Here is a 23,794-nt window from a genome sequence, read left to right on the forward strand (position 1 = left end):
AAGCCCTCACCTTGCTCTAGCAGATCCTCCCAGTAACCATCATTGTTAGGTACTCAGCCAAACAGAGCGACTCTACTGCTCTCCAGATATGTCTCCAGGCATACACTCACAAATATTTACACACACACACTTCATACTTTTTCAACAGAATCCTGCCAGTGCTTTATTCTTCCTCAATGATATACCTTTTTGATTCAGTAGAAATAGATATGCCTGTCTCATTCTATTTATTAGTTGAATCTAAGTTATGTCCACTGTATAGAAGTACAGTGTTTTATAATCCCCATACTGGTGGGCATTGAAGTTGTGACCCATTTTTCCCCATGAAAAATCACTTATCTAAATAAAGCTTTGTATGGAGTGTGCACCTGCTTAAATATTTCTGTTGAATAGAAGTCCAAAAGAAAGAGCTTTAATGACTTCTTTTTTAAAGTCAGGTCTCTGATTTTCTAGGTTTACAATAATACCATTTTCTAATAATGACAATTTAATCTCTTCCTTTCCCCAATATATTTTTAAAATATTTTTCTTATCTTTCTGCATTCACTTACAAAATAATGTCAAATATCTTTGGTGGGTGTGGGCATTCTTGTCTTCTTCCTGATTGTTATGGGAACACCATTGATACTTGATGTATTCCTATTGCAGTAGAGTGTAACAGAATCCTGCTTGTTGAGTAAGGCCTAAACTGCAAGGCTGAATTTAGAGACTGGAATCATGGGTAATGTGGTTCCCCACCACCACTCCCACCACCCCCAACACACACACCCTGTCTTGCTGTTGTGGATGAGGTATCTATATATTCATGCCTGGAAAATTTGGGAATCAACATGGCAGTGGAAGACCTGCCCACCAGTTACTAAATGATCTCAGACAAGTCGCTTAGCATCTAGGATCCTAAATTTCTCCTCAGTGAAATGGTAACAGTAATGCTAATATGAGCACACTGTACGTTAGGAATGGGAAGGGGAGGTTACATGGATAGGTTTCCAGCCATATTGCTAATGCAGAAGCAGTACCAGAGCCCCTTTCTTGGTGAAGCAGATTCTCCTGAGGCCACCGCAAGCTCTTGCCTATCCAACTGGGTTCTATTACGCCATTCCGGCGGCCAAATACTGTTACAGTGCCTTTCTTGAGCTGTAACAATTTCTGCACAAATGGTATTATTTATTGTCATCTGGTGTGTGTGTGTGTGGCTTTGGGATTAACCCCTCTCCATCTCTACTCCAATCTAACTTTCTCCATTACCCTGAACCGTCTTCTAAGCATCCTCATTGACCTACATTTGTATATCACTGCAGTTCCTGGAAATTTCAATCACTTGTGAATCAATTAGAATTCTTTCTGACTTTACGTATTTTATAATCAGAACAACGAAATGCCAGCCCTTAGAGTTGAAGATACAGATCCAATTCAGAGAAGACAGAAAGCCGTGAAAGCAGAGGGAAGAGGGACAGTTGACCCCAGGGCTGGGGTCCTGCTGCAAACAAAGGGCAGCTGCCGCAGGGTGAGTGGCTTTGCCCCCCTGAGGCCTTTGTGGAGGCGGGCGGTGCAGGGCCTCAAGACCCCAAGCTTGTGTGCCCGCCCACCTCCTGCAGCTCTCCTGTCTCATAAGAAATTCCAAACCCAGGTGAGCACTTGTTTTCATCTCAAGATCCTCCATCACGATGGTTTCCAAAGCTTAATATGCATCAGAATCATCCCAAGGGCTTGTTAAAACACAGAGCAGTGGCCCCATCCTGGACCCCAGCAGACCTGCAGTCAGACTCAAGAACGCTCACATCTAACAAGTTCTCAAGCGACGCTGATGCCGCTGGTCCAGACACCACACTACCTAGAGAACCACTGCTCTAGCCAATGCCCAAGACTAGGTACCTCAGGGACAGACACAGAACCTCTCTGCCCATGTGGAGACATGGATGGGAAAACTCGTCACCTGGTCTCCTATTCTGAAGAGGAGGTCACTCCCCAGCTATTCAAAGCCAGCCACTAAAAGCTAAAGGGCTGATTTCATCTTCATCCTCCTCCTCTTCAGTAGCAGCATCTATGACTCCCCTCCTCCTCCCCCTCTGAGGCATCCACTGGGCCCCAGAAATGTCAGGAACGGGCTCCTGTCCCGGTGCAGACATGGGTGGCAGTATGTGACAGGGAGCACTGCGGTGGGTCAGGAAGGGCAGGGGTCTCCAGTCACGGCGCCTCTGCCCAAACCCAGGTGCAGCCACTTCCTGGCTGTGTGGCCCCGGGCAAGTCACACCGTCCCTGAGCCTCACTTGCCCATCTACGTGATGCAGCCAGCGATGTGCATGTTCTAGAGGACTGCTGAGCAGAGTGAGCAGAAGCAGTCCAAGCAGGAGCCCTCTGTCCACTGTGACATGCCCCACGACAGACCTGCTCCTTCACGATGGACTGCGGCAGTGTCATCTCTCTCTCTCTCTCTCTTTTTTTTCAAACAACTCTACTAACTTTGGTTTATTTGTAAGGCTTTCCTCACCCCCTCCCTGACAACAGGACTTTATCTTTTTGTGTGTGTGTGTGGTACGCGGGCCTCTCACTGTTGCGGCCTCTCCCGCTGCGGAACACAGGCTCCGGACGCGCAGGCTCAGCGGCCATAGCTCACGGGCCCAGCCGCTCCGCGGCATGTGGGATCTTCCCGGACCGGGGCATGAACCGTGTCCCCTGCATCGGCAGGAGGACTCTCAACCACTGCGCCACCAGGGAAGCCCAGGCCTTTACCTTTGAGCCCCAGTGTTACCGATTCTGACTCACCTTCCACAGGTGTGTTCACACACTTAGACCCAAGCTGCTCTTTGCCATCTTGAGACACTAAAAAGAAAAAGAATTGAGGTACAGGTCATTAAATTCTCACATTACTCAAGTCCTGACTTTCTCAGTCTCAGTAGTCAAGAATAAAATGAGAAACGCTGCTAAGCAGTTTATCATTGGCCATCAACAAGGCGAGATCCTGCAGTCCTATTTCACCTCCTCTCTCCTGACCTTTGCCACTGGAACATTAGGTTCCCTCCCAGAACATGCCCAACATTCAGGGAATTACAGAGAAAGAAAATGAGATGCTCATTGAAGGGGGTGGGGTGGGGAACAGAAGCCACTGAAGACCTTGACAGAGATCCTTTCGATTTGCTGTGTGATTCTAGGCATACGGACATTCTTCCCTTCCGAGCTCTGGGCTGTGTAGACAATCCTTGTAGTCATGCTGTGTTGGAGGGGAAGGATCCAGCCCATGGTTCAGAAAGACCTGGTTGCAGTCTTTATTCTACCTTGGACACATCATTCAACTCCCCCAAGCCTTAGTAAAATGGAGATACCACTATTTACTTCATAGAGTTGTTTTGTTTTGTTTTGAAGGATAACGTATGGTTTCTCACTCACTGCATAGCAGATGAGGCATTTAACAAATAGTGGTGAAATCCTCTTTTCCCCTGGCTGTATTTTTCCAGGTGGAGGGATCCCCACAAAGACCATGACCTTGTGGCCCCATCCATCAATGTCCCAGTGCATCTTGGGTGAGCTAATTTTGGATTAGTAAATTTGGCAAAAGGATCTAGGCACCTGTGGCTCTTTCTTTGTTGAAGAGAATGGGGAGAGGGTGGTTTCGATCTCATCTATGACAGAATGTGTTTTCCCTCTGCCCTCAGCATGCGGTCTGCCAGCAGACCTGTCCTCCTGAATTGGTGGGTGACTCTAACTCAAGGACAATTTGACAAGCCCCATGGCTAGCTCTATGCCATGCCCTCCAATATCACTCTTTCAGTAATAAAGGTTTTATTTTGATTTCTTTCAGCCTAAGTTCCGCATCTATATCTTAACTGGTTCTGACTCTGGGGAAGATAGATGTTATCTACTAGCTCCCTACACTCCAGATAACATCTATTGTTATCTCCACATCGAACTAAATTATTTCCTCACCTTTCTGTGTCCATAGCCCAGAAGGAAGAAAACACAGAGACCCTCCCCTCCACTTACAGTAGTTCTCTGCCAGGACAGGCACCAGACCACATTTGCCCGCTGTGTAGATGAAGCCTCCATCCAAGCTCATGGCATCAGCCTCTCCTTTCTGAAGTTAAGAAATAAACCAATAGCACAACAGTGAGGCTGTTATCCTGTCTCATCCTCAGAGGTTTCCATCTCATTGGCTTAATGTCACACGTCCTTGTGATAAACCAAATGGTGTATGACCCAGAGCTTCTGCCACATAAACACAGGGTTTAGAAAACTGGACATGCCTTTAGCCTGTTAACCCAGAAGCAAGCACCCAACCCAGGTCATGCTCCCTGGTCATCTCTGTGCCCTCGCATGAGACCCCGTTCTGAGTACTGGACATGCCATCACTACACTTTCTTTGTGACCATTGTCACTCACTCGACAATCAGACTCAGAGTATGTGTCTAATCTGTTTCTATGGAACACGTTTTCTTCTGTATGGCATAGTTCAATTCTGTTCTTATAACCCCATTAGTACTCTAATTAATAATTCATTAATAATTAACTTATGATTTTAATCAATGAACTTTTCCAACAACAGAGACAAAAAAATGCATACTTATATTCATAGATAAGGTCATCAAGAAACAAACACACAGACACAGGCACTCTTTGCTCTTCTCCTGTTAATTGCTCTTCTAGAAATCTATCTTAAAACAGTAGTAACTACAGAAGCAAAAGCTTATCAAGCCCCTACTATGTGCCAGGCCCTTTTCTAAACACTTTACAATGATTTCCTCATGTACTCCCTCACAGAACCCAGTAAGGTAGGTACTATAATTCTCCCCCTTTTATACCTTAGTTAACTGAAGCAGAGAGAAGCTAAGTAATTTATCCAATAGATGGTCACTAAGACTTAGGTAGTTTAATTCCTTAGCTTCTGCTCATAACCACTATGGAATGTGTCAGCCTCCAGGATCTGACTAATCCAAAGGACACATCCCTAAATTCTGGGTTTTATAACCAATTAAATTTCTGTTAGATACAAAACACACTTGTATCACTTAGGATGTTTAAACAAGAGATGTGTATTTTATGCTAGGTTCATTTTTTAAAATGTATCTGCCACCTCAAGGAGAATTTTGAGCCCTCACTTTTTCCAGGGGCCTTGGTTCCTCGCAGCCTGGTGTCTTTCCCTGACATGGAGCAGAAGTGTAGTGGCTTTGTTCCCTTGCTCAGCTGTTCACAATTCACTGTCCCCTCATTATCACACACTGACCTGGTTTGCTAGCATTTTGGCAATTCATGTGTATCTTATCATCAATAATTTTAATTAGTGGTGTCATCTATGGGTTTTGTCTCCCAGAATCAAGTTGTTCCCGATAGCCGTCATTGTTATTTCCTCTGGCTGCTCAAGTTGGCACAGTTAGGCCAATGGGTAGCATCTTCTAATGCTCACCCTGGAGAACTGAAAACATCCTCACTTTCTGAAAACAACCAATTGTCCGAGACCATCCCAATTTCCCTTTGCTGAAAGTCACATGTCCACTATTATATAAGATCCCTCATTGTCTTTTAAGCAGAAGTTTCTGAGTTTCATTGTCCTAGCTTGGCGCTGTGTCAGCCACAGACTAACTCAGACTTTGATGAGTTCCCTTAACCCTCTTAGCCTCAGTCTCCTCATCTCTAGAATAGGATAATCTGGATAATCTACCAGCCTCCCCCAGTTGTTATGAGGATTAAACGAGACAGAGCATGGAGAGCCTTCAGGTCAGTCTTTGGTGTGCTGTGAGCTCTCAGAAAACATTTGCTGTCATCATCCTTGTTAGCAGAGGCTTGGGCTGAGCATGCCTCCCAGCCCTGGGTCTCTCTGCAGTGAGAATGTGTCATTTCATCTCCTGAGGGCTCAGCATCCTCACCTGTATAAAATGTATTTGGAAAAGATTCTCTTTTAGTCCTCCTCAGGCTGTTAAAAAATGATTAAAGAAGACAGTTTAGGTGATACAAACTTCAACACTTCTTGAAGTGGGCAGTCTCCATTCAGAGAACTGCAGAATAGGGCAGAAGGCAGGAAGCTTTGATAGGGTAAAGAACAACTAAGAGAAAAATAGATAATATCTGATTGGCTGGGGCCACATTGCCAAGGGTGAGAAGGAAGAAGGAAGGAAGTATAGACCCAGAGTTGGCTTGGCACTGGGGGCCTGGCTGACTGGATAGACTGTGTTTCTGGTCAGGCAGAACATTTACAGGCACAGGAAGTTATCTAAGTTTCAGTGGTGACCTGGCATTCCAGGCAGGAGCGGCTCCATCTTGGGCTTAGAAAGTTATTTCAACAAATCCCCAAACAATCTGGGATACAGGGAGGGGCAGGGACCACACCTCTTTCTCTGCCTGCCATCGGCTCATGTGGGCTTCCCTCCACAGAGAACCTGGCTGACAAGGCTGACAGGGACGAGTATGAGCTGCTCTGCAGGGACAACACCCGGGGGCCTGTGGACTCGTCTGAAATATTATTTTGTTTGTTTCTGATAAACTGCCCAAAACTCTGGAAGGTTTTTTTTTTTTTTTTAACATAGAAATACATCTTTGTCCATGGTAGTAATGCTTTTGCAACAGATTTAATTATAGATGTGCTAATAAGTTCTGAAATCATTATAATAATCTGTGTTTGTTTAAGGTGATTAAAGCATTTAGGAGCCCTTCATAATGAAGTATTCAGGAGAAAGTGATTAGATCGGAAACTGGTATTCCAGTGACTAAGATAATCTGATTATTAAAACTTGTTTTATTTGTTGGTAAGTAATGCTTAAATGCTCAGATTTGTTTGGTAGATTTATAGACTGAACAAACTGAGCACTAAACAAAGTACAAATAGTGGAAGTGTTTTTTATACAGAAACTCTCCTATTTCATTAAGATCTTAGCACCACCCATTTCTAGATGTAAGGCGGCTCAGGAAGAAATGAGTTCCTCTGGCCAGAGGGTGGCCCGCAGGATTCTTCCTCCATCCGGCACTTACCAAACACCGTCATGTGCCTCACGAAGCTCACGTCCCCCACACTGTCCTGAAGACACCTGAGGACCAGGACAGCTGTGGTCAGGCGCTGTCCACAGCACAGTCTCGCCCCTCCCCCAGTACCCCCCTCCCCAGGCTCTGCCCCGGGCCACTGGCTAACAGGGCTTCACCCACAGTTTCCCAGGCTTCAGTCCGTCCTCACAGAGGTGATGGCCCTGTCTGAAGACCCTTTGAATCCCCACAGCCAAGCCAGGTCTGAAGCAAGCAGGAGCCCCCTAAGCTACATCCCAGGCAACTCTGGGGAGGGAGGCTGCAAAAGAGGAACCCACCACCTTCCTCTTCGAAGGCAGCCAAAAGCAACAGATTAAAAAAAAAAAAAAAAAAAAGGTTTAAAGCCTTTTACATAGAGGTTAAAAACTCTAGACAGGCTTGGACTCCCGGCCAGTTTTGCTCTGGTTTTGAGCAGCAGCTATGTCTCTTGCAGGGCGTGGAGTATGGAGAGGTGCCTGCAGGCAGGGGGCTGAGAGGGAGGTGGGGAGAAGCAGCATGCGTCCCTGACACAGAGATACTCAGGTAGAGAGAAGCAGCTGGTGTAGGGGAGGGTTCCCAGCCCTTGGCCCAGCTGGGAGTCCAAGCCTGTGTCCATGGATCCCAGAAACCTCCCTGGTCCAGACCCCTCCATCTGGGGAGACGAGCGGGGCTCCCCCACAGAAGACTGCCCCTCAGGACGGGCAGGAACGAGGGTGGGCCGTGGGAGGCACTCGAGACCCTGTGTTTCACACCGACACTCTAGGTGGTCTGAGGCAGGCCCCGTCCACTCCCTGTGGCTTAGTTTCTCCATCATCAGAGTGAGGAAGAGGAGCAAGGGGGCCCCACTCACTTGAAGGCCCCTGAGTAGCCGAAGTACGGTTCGTGGGAGTTGCAGGCGCACTTGTCGGTCCCCTTCCCCGCACACAGTTGGCACAGTTTGGGGAAAGCCGTCTGATCCGCACAGGGAACGCAGCTGTCCGCGAAGAACTTAGCCGCTGCTGCTCAACACGGAGACACACGGACCTCAGGGCATGAGCTGCCGGGGCCCCTTGGTCACGCATGCGTGTGTGTGTGTGTGTGTGTGTGTGTGTGTGTGTGTGTGTGTGTCCGTATGTGAGAGCCCAGAGGTCTGCATGCACTGCCTGGGACTGTCATGAGGAAGTGGGTGTGCAGAGGTGGCCGACAGTGCCCAGGTCTGAGGGCGTGGCTGGCTCACGCGTGGTCCCGGGGCTCCAGCCCAAAAGAAGCTTCCCAGCCTGTCCCCTGCAGGGTGCGAAAACTGCTGAGCTGCACTGACCCAAGCTGCAGCCCCAGCACCACTCACCTGGTTAGCTCACCAACACGGAGGCTCGGGGGTGGTGGGGGAGGCCGCAGGACTCTAAACACGCAGGAACCCCCGACAGCCCTTCCTTATCTCAGGACGTGGTCCCACCCACCCCTCTCCTCTTCTGATCCAGGGTCTGTGGTGGCTCCCGGGGATCCCTCTTCCAGGAACTCATGGGAGGGGGTTGGATTAACTTGCCTCATGGGCTCGGGGGTGTGCCAACAGCCACATCATAACCGCCCAGACAGACGTCCCACAGCGTCTGACACCGGGGCAAGCAGGAACCCCAAGAAAGGGCAAACATAGCCAGAGCTGTGGCCCAGGCTGCGCACCCCATCTGACCTCTGCAGCCCCAAACACAGGTGAAACATAAATGCTGCAGAGTCGGCAGGGCTCAAAAAGACACAATTTTGCAGAGCACAGAAAATTTGGCTGTCATCTTTCAGGGGCTGAAAAGGCACCCTAGGCTCACCATGACTCATCGGAACTGAACAAGAGACTGGAGTACACAAAAAATCATAGCTCTGGTCCACTCATCCCCTCTCGCCTTCATCCCAAGCCCTCACCCACAGCACTGAGGCCTGACTGCTGGCGGTATGGCGATCATCCCCAGTGAGCCTTCCTGGGCAGCTGGAAGGCAGTTCCCCTTTCTCATCAGCCTCCACGATGGCCCTTATCAAGCCAAACTGCTGGGATTACCGTGAATGTGGGGCTGCCAGGAGCTCAGAGACCGGGGTTCCTTTGCTGAGAGAAGGAAAGACTCAGCTGCCAGTTCCCAAGGCTCACTGGTGCAGCAAACCCAGACAGCACACGTTTAAAGCAGGTTGTCCCCATCTTGGAGTTTATGAAACCTGTACGCCTGTTAGTGTTCGTAAGGCCCCAATAGAATCCACGTGGGTGCTGGGAGTAGGAACCCTGCCTCAGGGCACCCCGTCCCAGCCAGCTTACCTTTTTCAACCAAGTCAGAGGGAAGAAGTATCCCGATGGGGATGTTCCACCCAGGAGACCATCCCAGGCCTGTGTGGCAGGACTTCTTGCCTTGGAGCTGGTTCAGCTGGAAATCGCTGCCCTTCTTCACCACGGCTACAACATAATGGTGAGTCTGTGGATCTGAAAAGGAGCAGAGAAAGAAGGGCCAAAGGAAGATGCCACATCATTGCCACTCATCTTACAGAGTGTGTGCAAAGGAACTTGGGGGGATCCTAGGACCTGCAACATCTCCTGGTAAGCAGGCAGAAAAGGAAAGGGAAAGGCCCTTGATTGACAGAAGAAAGGAAACTGCCCCTCTTCAAGGCAATACACTTGAGTTCTTTTTCTGCACCAGCTATTACAGGGCCTGCAGCTCCCAGTCATTGAGATTTACTGTTTCTCCCCACGGGCTCTTCTCCCTTCTCTGTCTGCAGCCTGGGCACGAAGATGAAGGTGTGGGGGGAAGGTATGGAGGGCGTCTCCAGGGTTTCGCCAGGGCCCTGCAAGCTGGACTCAAATTGAGACAGACCGTGCTCACACACACACTGGTGACACTCATGGACAAGTATGGCAGGCACCCCATTCTTCGCCTCCCCAAACCCCATTCTTCAAACTGTGTTCTCTAGCAACTGCAGAGGACTTGGCACACGGAGAGGCTGTCCAGGTCTGTGTGTCTCCAGAGATGGGCGACCCCACCGGGCGGGCAGTGGACTCTGGACAACATGCCCGCTCTCACTCAGCAGCACAAGCAGCATTCCCATCAGGATGCTCAGAGTTCACAGCTTCCCAGAAAGAGCCAAGATCCCAGCCCCCATGAGTTAGCGGAGGTAACAGCCTCTCACAGTCTAGAGAACTCCAGCAGCTTTGTTCCCTGCAAGTGTAATGCCAACAGAGTCCCTGCCTTCTGCTGTGGCTGCTGTGTCAGAACAGAGACCTGGGTCCCCGTGGAAGACGCACCATCTTTTGACCCGTAGAATTCTGCCACGACGGGCTTCAGGTTGTAGGGGGCCAGGCCTGCCTCAAACACCAAACCTCCATCAATGGTCACAGCATCTGCTTTGTTTGCCTGAAAGAGAAAAGGCCAGACATGAATGAAGCCCCTCACCTCTGAGGAAGACTCACCTAACCCTCTGCCAGGGACACTTGACAAGTATCGCCATGGATACTTGGTATGGCTCAGACCTCCTCCGCCTCCCTAGTGTTGGCTCAAAAGCCTTCGCAGTGAGCTTTCCTCCGACTGTGCTCTTAAAACTACCACCTCATAAATGCTGGAAGCCCTCTGTTTCTCTCCTGAGCCCTTATCAACCATCTGACAAACGTTTATTTATTGTTTGTCCTCCCCTTTGAAATGCAGCCTCCTCCAGGGTGGGGATGTTACTGTGTTGTTTTATCCTGCCAAATCCCAGCACCGACTGCCAGTAGGTGTCCAATAAATGTTGAATTGAGTGAATGAGTTGTAGAATATTTCCATCCATAAGAAGTCATGGTTTGCACTCTTGAGTCTGGATTCCCTCTTCAAGGATCTCTCAGCCAAGAATTCCTTCCTCCCTGAGAGAAGCAGTAACTTCACAGCCTCTTCTCAAAAATGAGGTTGGATTATTCCCTACCCCTCATTTCCTCATGGAAATCTTTTTTTTTCAACTGGAAGTCTGTACCTCTCAATCTCCCCCACCTATATCTTTCCTCCTCCTACCCATCTCCCCTCCGGCAACCACCCGTTCTCTGTATCTATGACTCTGTTTCTGTTTTGTTATATTTGTTCATTTGTTTTGTCTTTTAGAGTCCACATATAAGTAAAATCATACAGCATTTGTCCTTTCTCTGTCTGACTTATTTCACTTAGTATAATACCTTCTGGGTCCACCCATGTTGTCACAAATGGCAAGATTTCATTCTTTTTTATGGGTAATATTCCATTGTATATATACACCACATCTTCTTTATCCATTCATCTACTGATGGACACTGAGGTTGCTTTTGTATCTTGGCTATTGTAAATAGTGCTTTTTATTCATTTCTTAATTGACATTTAAAGTAATTTGGCTTTTTATAAATTTAATACTACATTTCTGTATACTTGCCTCCCTTTACTCCATCTCATTTTTTCTTACATATATTTTACAATGTGTATTCATATATAAGTATATGTATACATATGTATATACATATATCAAGTTAGTATTCTGTTGGTTGCATGTATCAGAAACCAATTTAAGAAAAGGAGGGATTTAGTATAAAGGTAAAAGACAAGAAGGCCTTGTGAACACCATCAAGGTCAGAAGCAACAAGAACAGGTTTCAGTCCATCCCCATGGGCTCCAGCTCATGACTGAGGTTCTAGATGGTTCTCAGTCTTTCCTCCTTTTCACACATCTTCCCCCTCCTGCCCACCTCCTCCTCAAGTTCCAGTATCAGATGCAAAGACAATAGTCTTACAGATATCTCTTAACCAGGTCCCACAATTGCATAAGGTCATATATAAATATGAATGAATTAGAGAAAATAAATAAAGTTTGTGTACATCTTTATGACCCTTACTGAATATTTCCAAATTTTTCTCCAGAAATGATGTAGAAATTTATAATTTCTAATGCCCATAGCAATACATACCAATTTCACGCAAAACTACCGGCAAGAAATACTATCATTTAAGAAATGTTATCACATTACGAGATATAAACTGCTACCTTAAGGTGGTTTTATTTGCATCCTTTGATTATTATAAAGGATGAACATTTTCCTTTCCTTACTTGTATCGTCTATTAGTTGTCATTTCTGTGAGTAGTTTGTTTATAGCTTGTTATTCTTAAGCATTTCTTATAAATTTAAATGACATCTTTACATAGCTTTTACACTACACTGTTTCGTTATAGCTGATGTGAATATATTTTTCTGTATGCTTAGGGCTTTAATTTTTTTCCTTTGTCAGAGACTTAAAATTTTTACATTTCCAAATTTGTCTACTTCTGTGATTTATCTTTTTATATCTATCTACATTAGTCAAATTGAGTCAAGCTGGGAGTTTATTTTGGTAAATGGATTAAAAATCTCACTTGATTTTATTTCTAAATGGCTATCCAGTTGTCCAACTAAAGAATCCTTTCTCAGACATTTGTTTGGAAAGTATGCCTTATCATACAATATCTAAATCTATGTGTATGTAACCATTAAGCCTAGGACCAGACTGCCTTAGTGTTGGACATTCATCATAGTTTGCATCTACATCATATCATGTAGATAATTAGACAGATGGATGTATGTATAGAAAGCTCGGAATACGTCTGAATTTTGTTCTCTTCCAGATCTTCTACATCTGTCCGAGGACCCTGTTCTTTGTAATGCTGTTATTAAATATGTTATAGTTTCAGGCAGGCCTCAGCTACTCCCCAGCTCATTTTATTTTTCATAATACTATTTTATATTCTCACCCATATTTCTTCTTAAGAATTGTAAACTTATTTTACTGACTTTTTAAATTTTATAATATAATTTTGATAACAATTATATTAAATTTATGAATTAACTTTGGGAAAATGTGCACATATATGAAGTTTAGTCTTCCTGTCTGGGAATATGGCATATGTTTTAATTTATTAATAAGTACTGTTCATTTGTCTCAGACTTTTGTATTACATTTATAATAATCTTGCGGATCTCTCATATGATTTTTTCCCTGCAACATTTTTCTGTATATCATTTTAAATGTAAATGAGATCACAATTTGAGGTTATTTTTCCCCAACTAGTGACTGTTGATATATGAAAATGACATTAATTGTGATATATTTATCTTTTACCAAACTAATTTTTTCATTAATAATTATGGTAACATTTCTCTTGATTCCATTGTACTTTCTAGGCATGCAAGCATCTGAAAATATTGATATTTTGTTTGTTTCTATCTCATATGTATTTTATATCATTGCATTACTAGGAAATTCCAAAAACAATTTTAAGTAATAATAGTGATACTACAGCTTCTTGTTTATTTCTGAGTCTTTATAGATTTCTCTTTCAGTGCAATTCTGGCTTTGCTTTACCGTGGCCATTTTCACTGAATCCTTCTCTATCAGTTGTTTAATTATTATTATTGTTGTTTTCACTATTAATGAATGTTGAGCACCTATATTTTCATCTACACATAGTCTCTGTACTTTGAAGTCTTTAGCTTATTTCTTTCTCCTCTAAAGCATGGTCTAGTTCCTTGCTAGAGAGAAAGTTGTTCTGAAGCAATAAACTATAACAAGTACAAAAAAAGAAGGAGAAAGTATGGATTTTCTTCCACTCTTCTTAGGCAGCAGTGACTTACCACAATGGCCTTGATGCACTCAAGGTAAGAGGTTCTCTCCACACAGGTGACATGAGGACCCTCCACTGAAAGGACATTATTCATGTTGTCACGGAAGCTGTAGCATTTATTGGCCTCATGACTTGAGATAGTGCACCATCTCACAGTTTTTTCAGGGACATCCAGACACAGCCCTACGGGAGACAGGCCAGGGGTGTAAGTGACCCACAGCACTCACCTTTCTCTGCTGTAAGAAGAAGGTAAAGACAAGGTCAAGGGTTGGCTGAGAGGGGTAGACACACATTGGACTGGCTGCCTGGCCCACATAAATTCTCAGGTCCCATTTCTCTGGTTGTGCCTTTTCCCTTGGAGAAAAAAGCCAAAGCATCCCCCCAAAGTTAAATACAGAATTATCATATGACCCAGAAATTCCACTCATAAGTATATACCCAAAAGAATTGAAAACAGATACTCAAATACATATATACAAATATTCAGAGCAGCACTTTTCACAATGGTCAAAAAAGGTGGAAACAACCCAAATGCACAGCAATGAATGAATTGATAAGCAAAATATAGTACATCCACAAAATGGAATATAATCTACCGTAAAAAGAGTAAAGTACTGCTACATGCTACAGCACTGATAAAGCTCAAAAATAATACGTTAAATGAAAGAAGCCAGACACAAGAGGCCACACATTATATGACTCCATTTATATGAAATATCTAGAATAAGTAAATCTACAGAGGCAGAAAGCAAATTGGTGGTGGCCAGGGGCTGGGGAAGAGGAGGATGGGTACAGGATGCTCTCTTGGGGTGTTGGAACTATGGTGGAACTAGATAGAGGTGGTAGTTGCATAACCCTGTGAACATACTAAATACCACTGAATTGTACACTTTTAAATGACTAATTTCATTTTAGTGAATTTCACACCAAAAAAGAAAATAGCATTATGGGAAGGAAGATTTGGGCCTAATGATTTAATCTTTGTCTTGGCATTAGATACTCTAACCTTACATGGTAGTAACTGCTGGGGCATTAAAATCAGTGTCTGTTCATTTCACTGGCACTTTAGGCTGTAGTAATTAGTGTTAACAATAATGCAAAGGCAAAATGCTGTTTACAGAACTGTGGTATTTGAGCAAAATGTCATCTTAGATGAAATCTAGCAGATGCAAGTAACAGCAGTCACAGCTATGAATTTTTGAGAAGGCCCTGTGTGTCAGGCCAGGCACATGACCCTCCTCGAGTGCCCACAATTGTCCTGCTGGTTAAATACTGGTGTTCCCATTTTGTAGATGAATTTAAACAAGCAAACAAAAAAAACTGTCAGAGACATCAAATAACTTGAGATGAAGCTAATACTTGAAACACCCAGGTCTGTTTGACTCCAAAGCCTGTATTGTGTTTTAACTGTCTGCAAGTAGGAAATATCAAAATAAATGGGACTGGAGATGTCAAATTTCCTTAGAGAGAATCCCATACCAAAGACAGGGAGTGACAAATGGAGTGCTTCAGCTCTGTTTTGAACAGGTCTTCGATAGTAGCCGCCAGGGTAGAAGAGCCAGTGAGAGAATGGAGCTGTCAGGACAGATGCCCTTGCGCAGAATAGAAGTGTGTGGAGTAATAGCTCATATTGCACTTTGAGCCTTTCAAAGCATGTTTACTCTGCTTGCCAATACAGATTCTTAAAACGTTTCTGCTCTTAGAAATGACTGATAACTGTAGAGACAATACAACTCTATAAATGAAAATAGCTTTGTAAGCAGGTTAAGTTACACAAAGAGCCACTGTATACAATTGCAGTTTTTTTTTTTTCAAAGGTTTGCACTTACTGAGAAAGCCTTTTTGAAAGTCTATTTTCAGTCACCTGTGCTTATGGTCAAATGATTAAAACTGTAGCTTTTGAATTTCTGATGTTTTTAAATTATTTATTTATTTATTATTGAATGAAAGATTCTTTAAATTCTACCGTGCTCTACAATTTCCAAAAGTTTCACACAGATAATTTCATATAATCCTATAATAACCTTTTATTCCCTCTCCTACCTATATATTGCCCCTCATCCCCTCCCTCTCCCCAGTGGTAATCACTAGTTCATTCAGTGTGAGTATAAAATAGGGTGAATGATATTCACATCATTAGGGGAAACGCTAAAGTCTGGACAAAAACATGGTACTAAAGCAGGGAACTAAACAAATGCAAAACAAATAAAACATAAAACAAACAAACAAAAAATCAAACCAGGATGGGCTTCTATTTCCACCTATGAGAAATAACTGATATGGGACTTGCCCTAGCACTTTAAACAGGTGAGAAAAAAAAAAAAACCTGGGGAAAAACATACGAAAAAAATGTTTTAACACATTGGACAACAGGAAGTGCAAGACTGTGATCCCCGAGAGAAGGGAAACAAATAAAGTAAGCCCTGTAATCACACTAGCTTTCTTCCTGGACAAAATGTCCAGATAGCAGGGCAGAGAAGAGAAAAGAAACAGCCCGATGGTCACCCCAAGTTGAGGAGACAGAGACCATAGTTTGGTAAGGTGGAGGCAATTAGAATGTGCAGCACAGGGTACCAAAGAGCAGGGAATGCAAAAAGAGAGGAGAAAGAGAAGAGAGATTGAGATCCAGAATTGTCACACCTTGGAGATTCTGGCTAAATATCAATTTGAGCATTGTGGAGGCCAGGCAAGGACAACTGCTAGGGAAAGAAAATTTAATAGGGAGCCTAAACCAAACATTTCTCAGAACTCAAATGGGGTTAGGAATCATTTGGGTTCCCACCATTCAGAGTGGAGAAAATCTTATTGAATAAATAGTGCATTTATGAAAGATTCCATAAGTAAGCTAAACTAGATCTAGAAAGAAGGGTATTCTAGACACTGCCTAAACATCTTGAAAAATAGTCTTGAGAAGGTTAAGCTGATCTGAAGACATTATGAGTGCCTGTCAGAAAAAAAGGTTGACACTCCTTAAATTAAAAAAAAAAAAGCAAAAACCAAAATACAGTACTCAGCAAGGTAAAATTCACAGTATCCAGCAACCAATAAAATTAATACACAAGTGAAGGTGCAGGAAAATGTAATCCATAACCAGGAGGAAAATCAGTCAATACAATCAGACAGAAATGAAAGAGATGAGGAAATTAACAGAAAATAGCTTTAAAACAGCTATTTTAAATGTTATAAGTATGCTCGGAGCGCTAAAGAAAAACAGGAACATCAGCGCTGCTGGGGGATGCGGCGCTTCCTTTCTGCTCCCATGCTTGTTGTGGTGCCACCAGACATGCCCTCAACATGCAAAATGATGCCAGAGAGTTCGTGGACCTGTATTTGCCGCAGAAATACTCTGCCAGCAACTGCATCATCGGCGCCAAAGACCACGCGTCAGTCCAGGTGAACTTGGCTGAGGTTAACAAAGTAACAGGCAGGTTCAACACCCAGTTCAAAACCTAGGCTATCTGTGGGGCCATTCACAGGATGGGAGAGTCAGATGATGCCATTCTCCGACTGGCCAAGGCCCATGGCATCCTCTCAAAGAACTTCTGACTGGAGAGGATCATGGATGTGGAATATTTGCCATAAGTAAATAGTGAACCCTACCCCCAAGAAAAGAAAAACATGAGCATAATGAGGATACAAATATAAGATGTAAGGAGCCAAAAAGAATTCCTAGAAATGAAAAATAGAATATCTGAAATAAAAATTCCAGTGGATGAGATTAACAGCTGATTAGATATGCAGAAGAAAAAAGATGATCTAGAAGACATTACTACAAACTATCTAAAATGAAGCAGAGAGAAAGAAAGATAGAAAAACAAATGAGCAGAGCCTCAGTGACTTGTCATACAGTATCAAGTGATCTAACATATGTGTAACTGGAGTCCAGGATAATAAAGGGGGGAAGGGGCAAGAAAAAATATGTGAAGAAAGATTTGGCCAGAATTTTTCCTAATATTATGAAAACTACAAACTCCCAGTTCTAAAGCAACCAGAGAAAAGAGACAAAATTAGGTACAGAGGAGCAAAGACAATAAATATCTCAGACTTTTTGTCAGAAACCACACAAGTCATAGACAATGGAATATCCTTAAAGTGCTAAAAGAAAAATAACTTGCTAACCTAGAAATCTAAAACCAATGAAAATAACTTTCAGAACTGAAGGCAAAAATAAACTTTTCCAGACAAACAAATGTTGGGAGAATTTGGGTACAGCAAACTTGCACTATAATGAATGTTAAAGGAAGTTCCAGACCCAAGTGGTTACACTCATGAAATCTATCAAACACTTAACAGAAATAACACCAATGTGGCAAAAACTATCTTATAAAGTAAAGGAGAAAGTAATACTCCTAACTCATTTTCTAAGGCCAGCATTAACCTGATACCAAATCCAAACAAAGACATTATAAGTAAAGAAAACTACAACCAAATATCCCCCATGAACATAGACACAAAAATCATTTACAAAATATTAACAAATCAAACGCAGCCAAAAAAAAATTCTTAAGTACATGAACACACACACACACACACACACACACACACACACACACACACACACACACAGGTTTATCCCTTGTCCAGGAATGTGAAGTTGAATTAATGTGCAAAAACTAATCAGTATAGCTCACCATATTACAGAATAAAACAGAAAAATTCATACGATTATCTCTATAGAACAGAAAAGGCACTTGCCAATTCAAAATTCCAAGCAAAGTAAGAATAGAAAGGAATGTCCTCAACCTGATAAAGAACATCTACAAAAAACCCCACAGTTAATATTATACCTAATGGTGAAAGACTGAATGCTTTCCCCTTCAGGTCAGAAACAAGGCAAAGATTGACATTCTCTTCACTTCTGTTTAACACTGTATTAGAGGTCTTAACCATTTTAACAAAGCTCAAAAGAGAAACAAAAGGCATACAGGTTGGAAAAGAAGATAGAAAATTGTCTATATTCACAGATAACATGTTTCTCTACACAGAAAATTTTAAGGAATAAATGATTTAGAAAGGTCTTAGTATCTGAGGTCAAAGCGCTAAAATCAGTTGAATCTCTACAAAGCTAAAAAGAAAAAACTGTAAAATGAAACTTTAAAAATACTACTTACGGGCTTCCCTGGTGGCGCCGTGGTTGAGAGTCCGCCTGCCGATGCAGGGGACGCAGGTTCGTGCCCAGGTCCGGGAAGATCCCACGTGCAGCGGAGCGGCTGGGCCCGTGAGCCATGGCCGCTGAGCCTGTGCGTCCGGAGCCTGTGCTCCGCAACGGGAGAGGCCACAACAGAGAGAGGCCCGCGTACCGCAAAAAAATAAATAAATAAATAAATAAATAATAATACTTACAATGGCTTTCAAAGATATGAAATATCAGAACTTCCCTGGTGGTCCAGTGGTAAAAAAAAAAACCCACCTTCCAATGCAGGGGACACAGGTTCCATTCCTGGTGGAGGAACTAAGATCCCACATGCCGCGGGGCAACTAAGCCCTTGTGCCACAACTACTGAGCTCACATGCCTCAACAAGAGAGCCCACCTGCCGCCAACTACAGAGCCCATGCGCCCTGGAGCCTGCGCACCACAACGAAAGAGAGAAAAACCTGCATGCCACAAGTAGAGAGAAACCTGCGCACCACAACAAAGAGCCCGTGCCGCAACGAAAGATCCCATATGCCTCAACGAAGATCCAGCGTTCCACAACTAAGACCTGATACAGCCAAGAAAAATGAAAGAAAATAAGAAAAAAAATCTAAAATAGATATATATATGAAATATTAGGGATACATTTAACAAATTATGAACAAGAACTGTACATGAAAACTACAAAAAATTTCCAAGATAAATGAAAGAAGACCTAAATAAATAGATATAGAATGTTCATGGATTAGGAAACTCAATATTGTTAAGATGCCAAGCCTCAAAATAATCTATAAATTAAATGCTATCTCAATAATAATCTAAGCCTAATTGTTTTTTATAGAATTTGATAACCTGATTCAAAATTGTGTTTGGATATGCAAAAGATCTAAATGGCCAAACCAACATTGAAGTAGTACAATAGAGTTGGAGGATTTATACTACCTGATTTCAAGACTTATTATAAAGCTACGGTAACCAAGACAGTGTGATATTGCCACAAGGAGAGATATAAAGCTTAATGTAACAGAACAGAGAGTCTAGAAATTGACCCATATATATAGGGTCAGTAGATTTTCAACAAAGCTGCCGAGGTAATTCAGTGAAGAAAGGATATTCTTTTCGAAAACAAGTCCTGGAATAACTGGATATCCATATGAGAAAAGTGAATCCCAACTCTTACTTTATACCATACACAAAAATTAACTAAAAATGTATCATAGACCAAAACATAAAAGCTGAAGCTATAAAACTTCTAAAATAAAACAAAGAGGAAACTATTGCAACTTTGGGGGTAGCCAATTATATCAATATTTTTAGAGAGGACACAAAACATAATAACAAAAAATAAAAATTAGGTAAGGGAACCTGATCAAAATGTAAAACATCTGCTCTTCAGAAGGTATCATTTAGAAAATGGAGGGCTTCCCTGGTGGCACAGTGAATCCGCCTGCCAATGCAGGGGACACGGGTTTGAGCCCTGGTCCAGGAAGATCCCAGATGCCGTGGAGAAACTAAGCCCATGCGCCACAACTACTGAGCCAGCGAGACTAGAGCCTGTGCTCTGAAACACGAGAAGCCACTGAAATGAGAAGCTCGCGCATGGCAACAAAGAGTAGCCCCCGCTCACCATAACTAGAGAAAGCCCATGTGCCGCAACAAAGACCCAGCACAGCCAAAAATAAATAAATAAAATTAATTATTTTATTGGTGGTGTGATGAATTGGGAGATTGGGATTGACATATATACACTAATATGTATAAAATGGATAACTAATAAGAACCTGCTGTTTACAAAAATAGAATTCAAAAATTCAAAAAAAATTAATTAATTAAAAAAAAAGAAAATGGAAAGCTAAGCTACAACATTATTACTCATCAGGGAAATGCAATTTAAAACCATTGTGAGGTAGTACACACACCTATCAGAATGGCTAAATGTGAAAATATTGACAACACCAAGTGTTAGCGGGATGTGGAGCAACTGAAATTATCATATTGTAGGTGGGAATGGAAAATGGTACAACTACTCAAAAAAGTTTGACATTTTCTTAACAAGTTACCATTATGACCCAGCAATGCTACTCCTAGATATTTACCCAAAACAAATGAAAATATATGTCCACCCAAAGACTTGTACACTAACATTCATAGCAGCTTTAGTCATAATATCCCAAACTGGAGACAACCTAAACATCCACTAACAAATGAATGGAAAACAAACTGTGATAAAGTCATACCATGGAATACTACTCAGCGATAAAAAGGAATGAACTTTGATACATACAACAATGTGGATAAATCTCTAAACAATTGTGCTGAATGAAACAAGCCAGTTACAAAAGACTATGTAGTGCATGATTCCATTTACATGAAATCCTAGAAAAGGAAAAACTTACCTAAAGTGGGAAAAAATGCGAATGACAGGGAAGGGGTAGGGGACAGTTTGGGAGTGATGGAAATGTTCTATATTTTGATTGTGGTGGTAGTTATGGGGGTAGGCATATTTCTTGAAATTCATTGAACTGTATGTATACTTGTAGGAGACCATTTTATTAAAAGTAAGTTATGCTTCAATAAAAATGATTTTAAAAAGAAAGAGTGTGTGCAAGCAAGCTAAGTGTCAATGGAGTCAAGTAACCTAAACTAGGCCAGCCATCAACAACACTCCATCCAACTATGTGACAATTTCAAGAAGGGGCAATCAGAGCCCACTGTGAATATTTCAATCTGCTCTAGAAGGGAAAAGCTGCTGGTGGCCACATGCTCACTGCGTGGAGAAATCTCTTCCCCGGAAGAGCAAAAGGTAGAGAAAGGAGGTGGCAGCCAAGGTGGAGGTACAGGCTGTACTGAGCCCCTGGTTCTTGGCTCTTGCAAGGCCTACTGATCACCACTCCCACTCCTCTGACACTTTTAGTTTAAGCTAGTTTGGTTACATTCCTGTCATCTGCCACCAGAAGGGTTTTTATAGGAAGAGAACACTGAGCTTTGAAGAAAGCACGTCCTCGATTCCAGCCTTGTCCAGTGGCCAAGAGAGAAGGAATGTTGGGATGGAGTGGGCGGAGGGCCAGGGAGAGGCAGCTCTTGCCTCTGTTTAGTAAACACAGAGCCGACTGGGAAAGTGAACTTTTGGTCAGTGCCTGACACTGCCAAGAGAGGGGATGGGGGAAGAACAAACAACAGAAGCCCTGTTCAGGAAGAATACGGGAGAGGCCAGGGGGCTGCACTCTGGATTTTCTGCAGCCATAGTTGGACCACAGCTGTAGCAACATTGCCAGCCTTCCCCAGCCCCATCAGAGCTCCCCGTGTGGCCCTAGGTGGCAGCACTGGGCCAAGGAGGGCCACCCCCATCCCTGAAAGCACTCCTTGCCTTTCCTGCCTTCTTCTGCTCAGCCCAGGTTATGCCTCCCCCCATGATAGATACCCTACCCCAGAAATGATTTAAGACAGCCTGAGACCTGACAGAATCAGGGCTGGACAGAACCCAGTTGTCCCGCCAGGCAGGGGTCTCCACCTGCATGAGGTTAGTGACTTTGCACCATTACCTTCCTTACAGTTACCCAGCCAAGAGCCCTGACAGCCCCCCAACACGGGACGGGGTCCCCTACATTTACGTGCAGGATTTTTTTTCCAGTGATAATTCACCTGTGCCTACAGCTCTGCCCTTAGGTACATGACTTCATGTCACTTTCACAGCAACTGTGTGTTTGCTGTGAAAAAGTAATTTCTACTGAACTGAGGAGGAAATCAGCTCAGAGAGGAGGGCAAGGGACCACCCAGTCACATGGCACCGAGCGGCAGGTGGATTCCATTCTAGGGTGATTGTTTCTCCCCTATATTCCTCCACCTGCCTAGTGTGTAGTCGGGATGGGAGGCATTGTACAGTTCAGAGCAGGAAAGATCCTTCTGGTTAGATACCTGACATGACAAGCTTACCTGATGTGCCCCTCCCCCTCTTAATAATAGTCCTTGAGCCCTCGGAAAAAATCCCTTCTCTCCTCTGACCCTGTTTCCTTCACTGTAAACTGGACGAACAGCCTCCAGGCCAGGGGTCATGAACTTTTTCTGTACTGGGCTAGCTAGGCAATTACTAGTTTTGTGGGCCATACAGTCTTTGTGGCAACTCTCTACTCTGCCCTTAAAGCCTGAAAGCAGCCATGGACAAATACCTGAATGAGCATGATCGTGTTGCAATGAAGTTTTATTTATGGACGCTGACATTTGAATTTCACATAATTCTTATGTGTCAAGCTATTTTTCTTTTTATTTTCTTTCACACATGTAAAAATGTAAAACCCATTCTTAGCTCGTTCGGCTGTATATCAGGCAGCTGGCGGGATTTGGTCAGCTGGTCAGAGTTTGCGAACTCCTGCCCTAGTCTGCAGGGTTTCTGCAAGGGCGAAAGTTGGTCAGGTGCACTGATGAACCACCGGCGGTGGAAGGCACTTTGGAGCCAGCCAGGCGCTGGGTTGCTTCGAAGCCTCCTAGACGAGACAGTGCAGTGTCCCGCCGTGGCTGACCCTCGGCTGGCACCCGGTCCCATCCTAAACGGCCGGCCCCCACCCGGCTCCCAGTGCGCACTCACCCAGGGCCCCCGCGCACAGCACGGAGCAGACCGCGAGCCTCATTCTCCTCGGCGGGGCGCGACTCCTACCCGGCTCTCGGGGCCTCGGCCAACTTTACCTGCCCGCGAGGGAGCGGATCCGCCTCCTCCGAAGGGTTCGCCCTTCCGGCCCATCGCCCTCGCCACACCCCCACCCCTCTCCCAGACAGCTCGCAGGGGCTCGCTGCGGCTGCACCTCTGCCCAGCGCCCGGAACTGAGAGGCTGGATCTCTGCTCGCGGGCTAGTAGTCCGCACCCCGGAGGTACGAACCACAGCAACCCCGGAGCCCACTGGACAGAGAAGCCGAGGCCCAAGATGAGAGTGACCGCCCGGGCCCCAGGTTAGTTACTAGAATGCGGGTTCCTTGACCCCTGGACCTTCATCTAGACAAGCAACTCTTCGATGTCTCCAACACAGACTCTTCGGGACTGAGGGGCGGTCCACTAGGTGAACACTGTGGACCCTTCCCCCAGGAGAGCATGTG

The 23,794-nt window shown here is 44.0% G+C and overlaps 1 protein-coding gene and 1 pseudogene across 1 annotated transcript in view; one reads left to right on the forward strand and one right to left on the reverse strand.

Annotated features, from left to right (window-relative positions):
• Nucleotides 1–23,429, reverse strand: part of LOC101334603 (inhibitor of carbonic anhydrase-like) — a 36,512-nt gene extending 13,083 nt beyond the window's left edge. The window contains exons 1-9 of the mRNA XM_033855197.2: nt 23,292–23,429; nt 13,585–13,757; nt 10,235–10,343; nt 9,257–9,418; nt 7,835–7,982; nt 6,958–7,013; nt 5,859–5,899; nt 3,982–4,072; nt 2,767–2,823 (exon numbers count right to left, since the gene is read on the reverse strand). Coding sequence (XP_033711088.1) covers nt 2,767–2,823; nt 3,982–4,072; nt 5,859–5,899; nt 6,958–7,013; nt 7,835–7,982; nt 9,257–9,418; nt 10,235–10,343; nt 13,585–13,757; nt 23,292–23,334 — 880 coding nt within the window. The 5' untranslated portion in view covers nt 23,335–23,429. The remainder of the gene's footprint in view (nt 1–2,766; nt 2,824–3,981; nt 4,073–5,858; nt 5,900–6,957; nt 7,014–7,834; nt 7,983–9,256; nt 9,419–10,234; nt 10,344–13,584; nt 13,758–23,291) is intronic.
• LOC101319938 (small ribosomal subunit protein eS21 pseudogene) lies at nt 16,869–17,120 on the forward strand (annotated as a pseudogene).
• Nucleotides 23,430–23,794: the final 365 nt, after the last annotated feature.

Source organism: Tursiops truncatus, chromosome 4, assembly GCF_011762595.2.
Source record: "Tursiops truncatus isolate mTurTru1 chromosome 4, mTurTru1.mat.Y, whole genome shotgun sequence".
In the NCBI taxonomy this organism is placed as follows: domain Eukaryota; kingdom Metazoa; phylum Chordata; class Mammalia; order Artiodactyla; family Delphinidae; genus Tursiops; species Tursiops truncatus.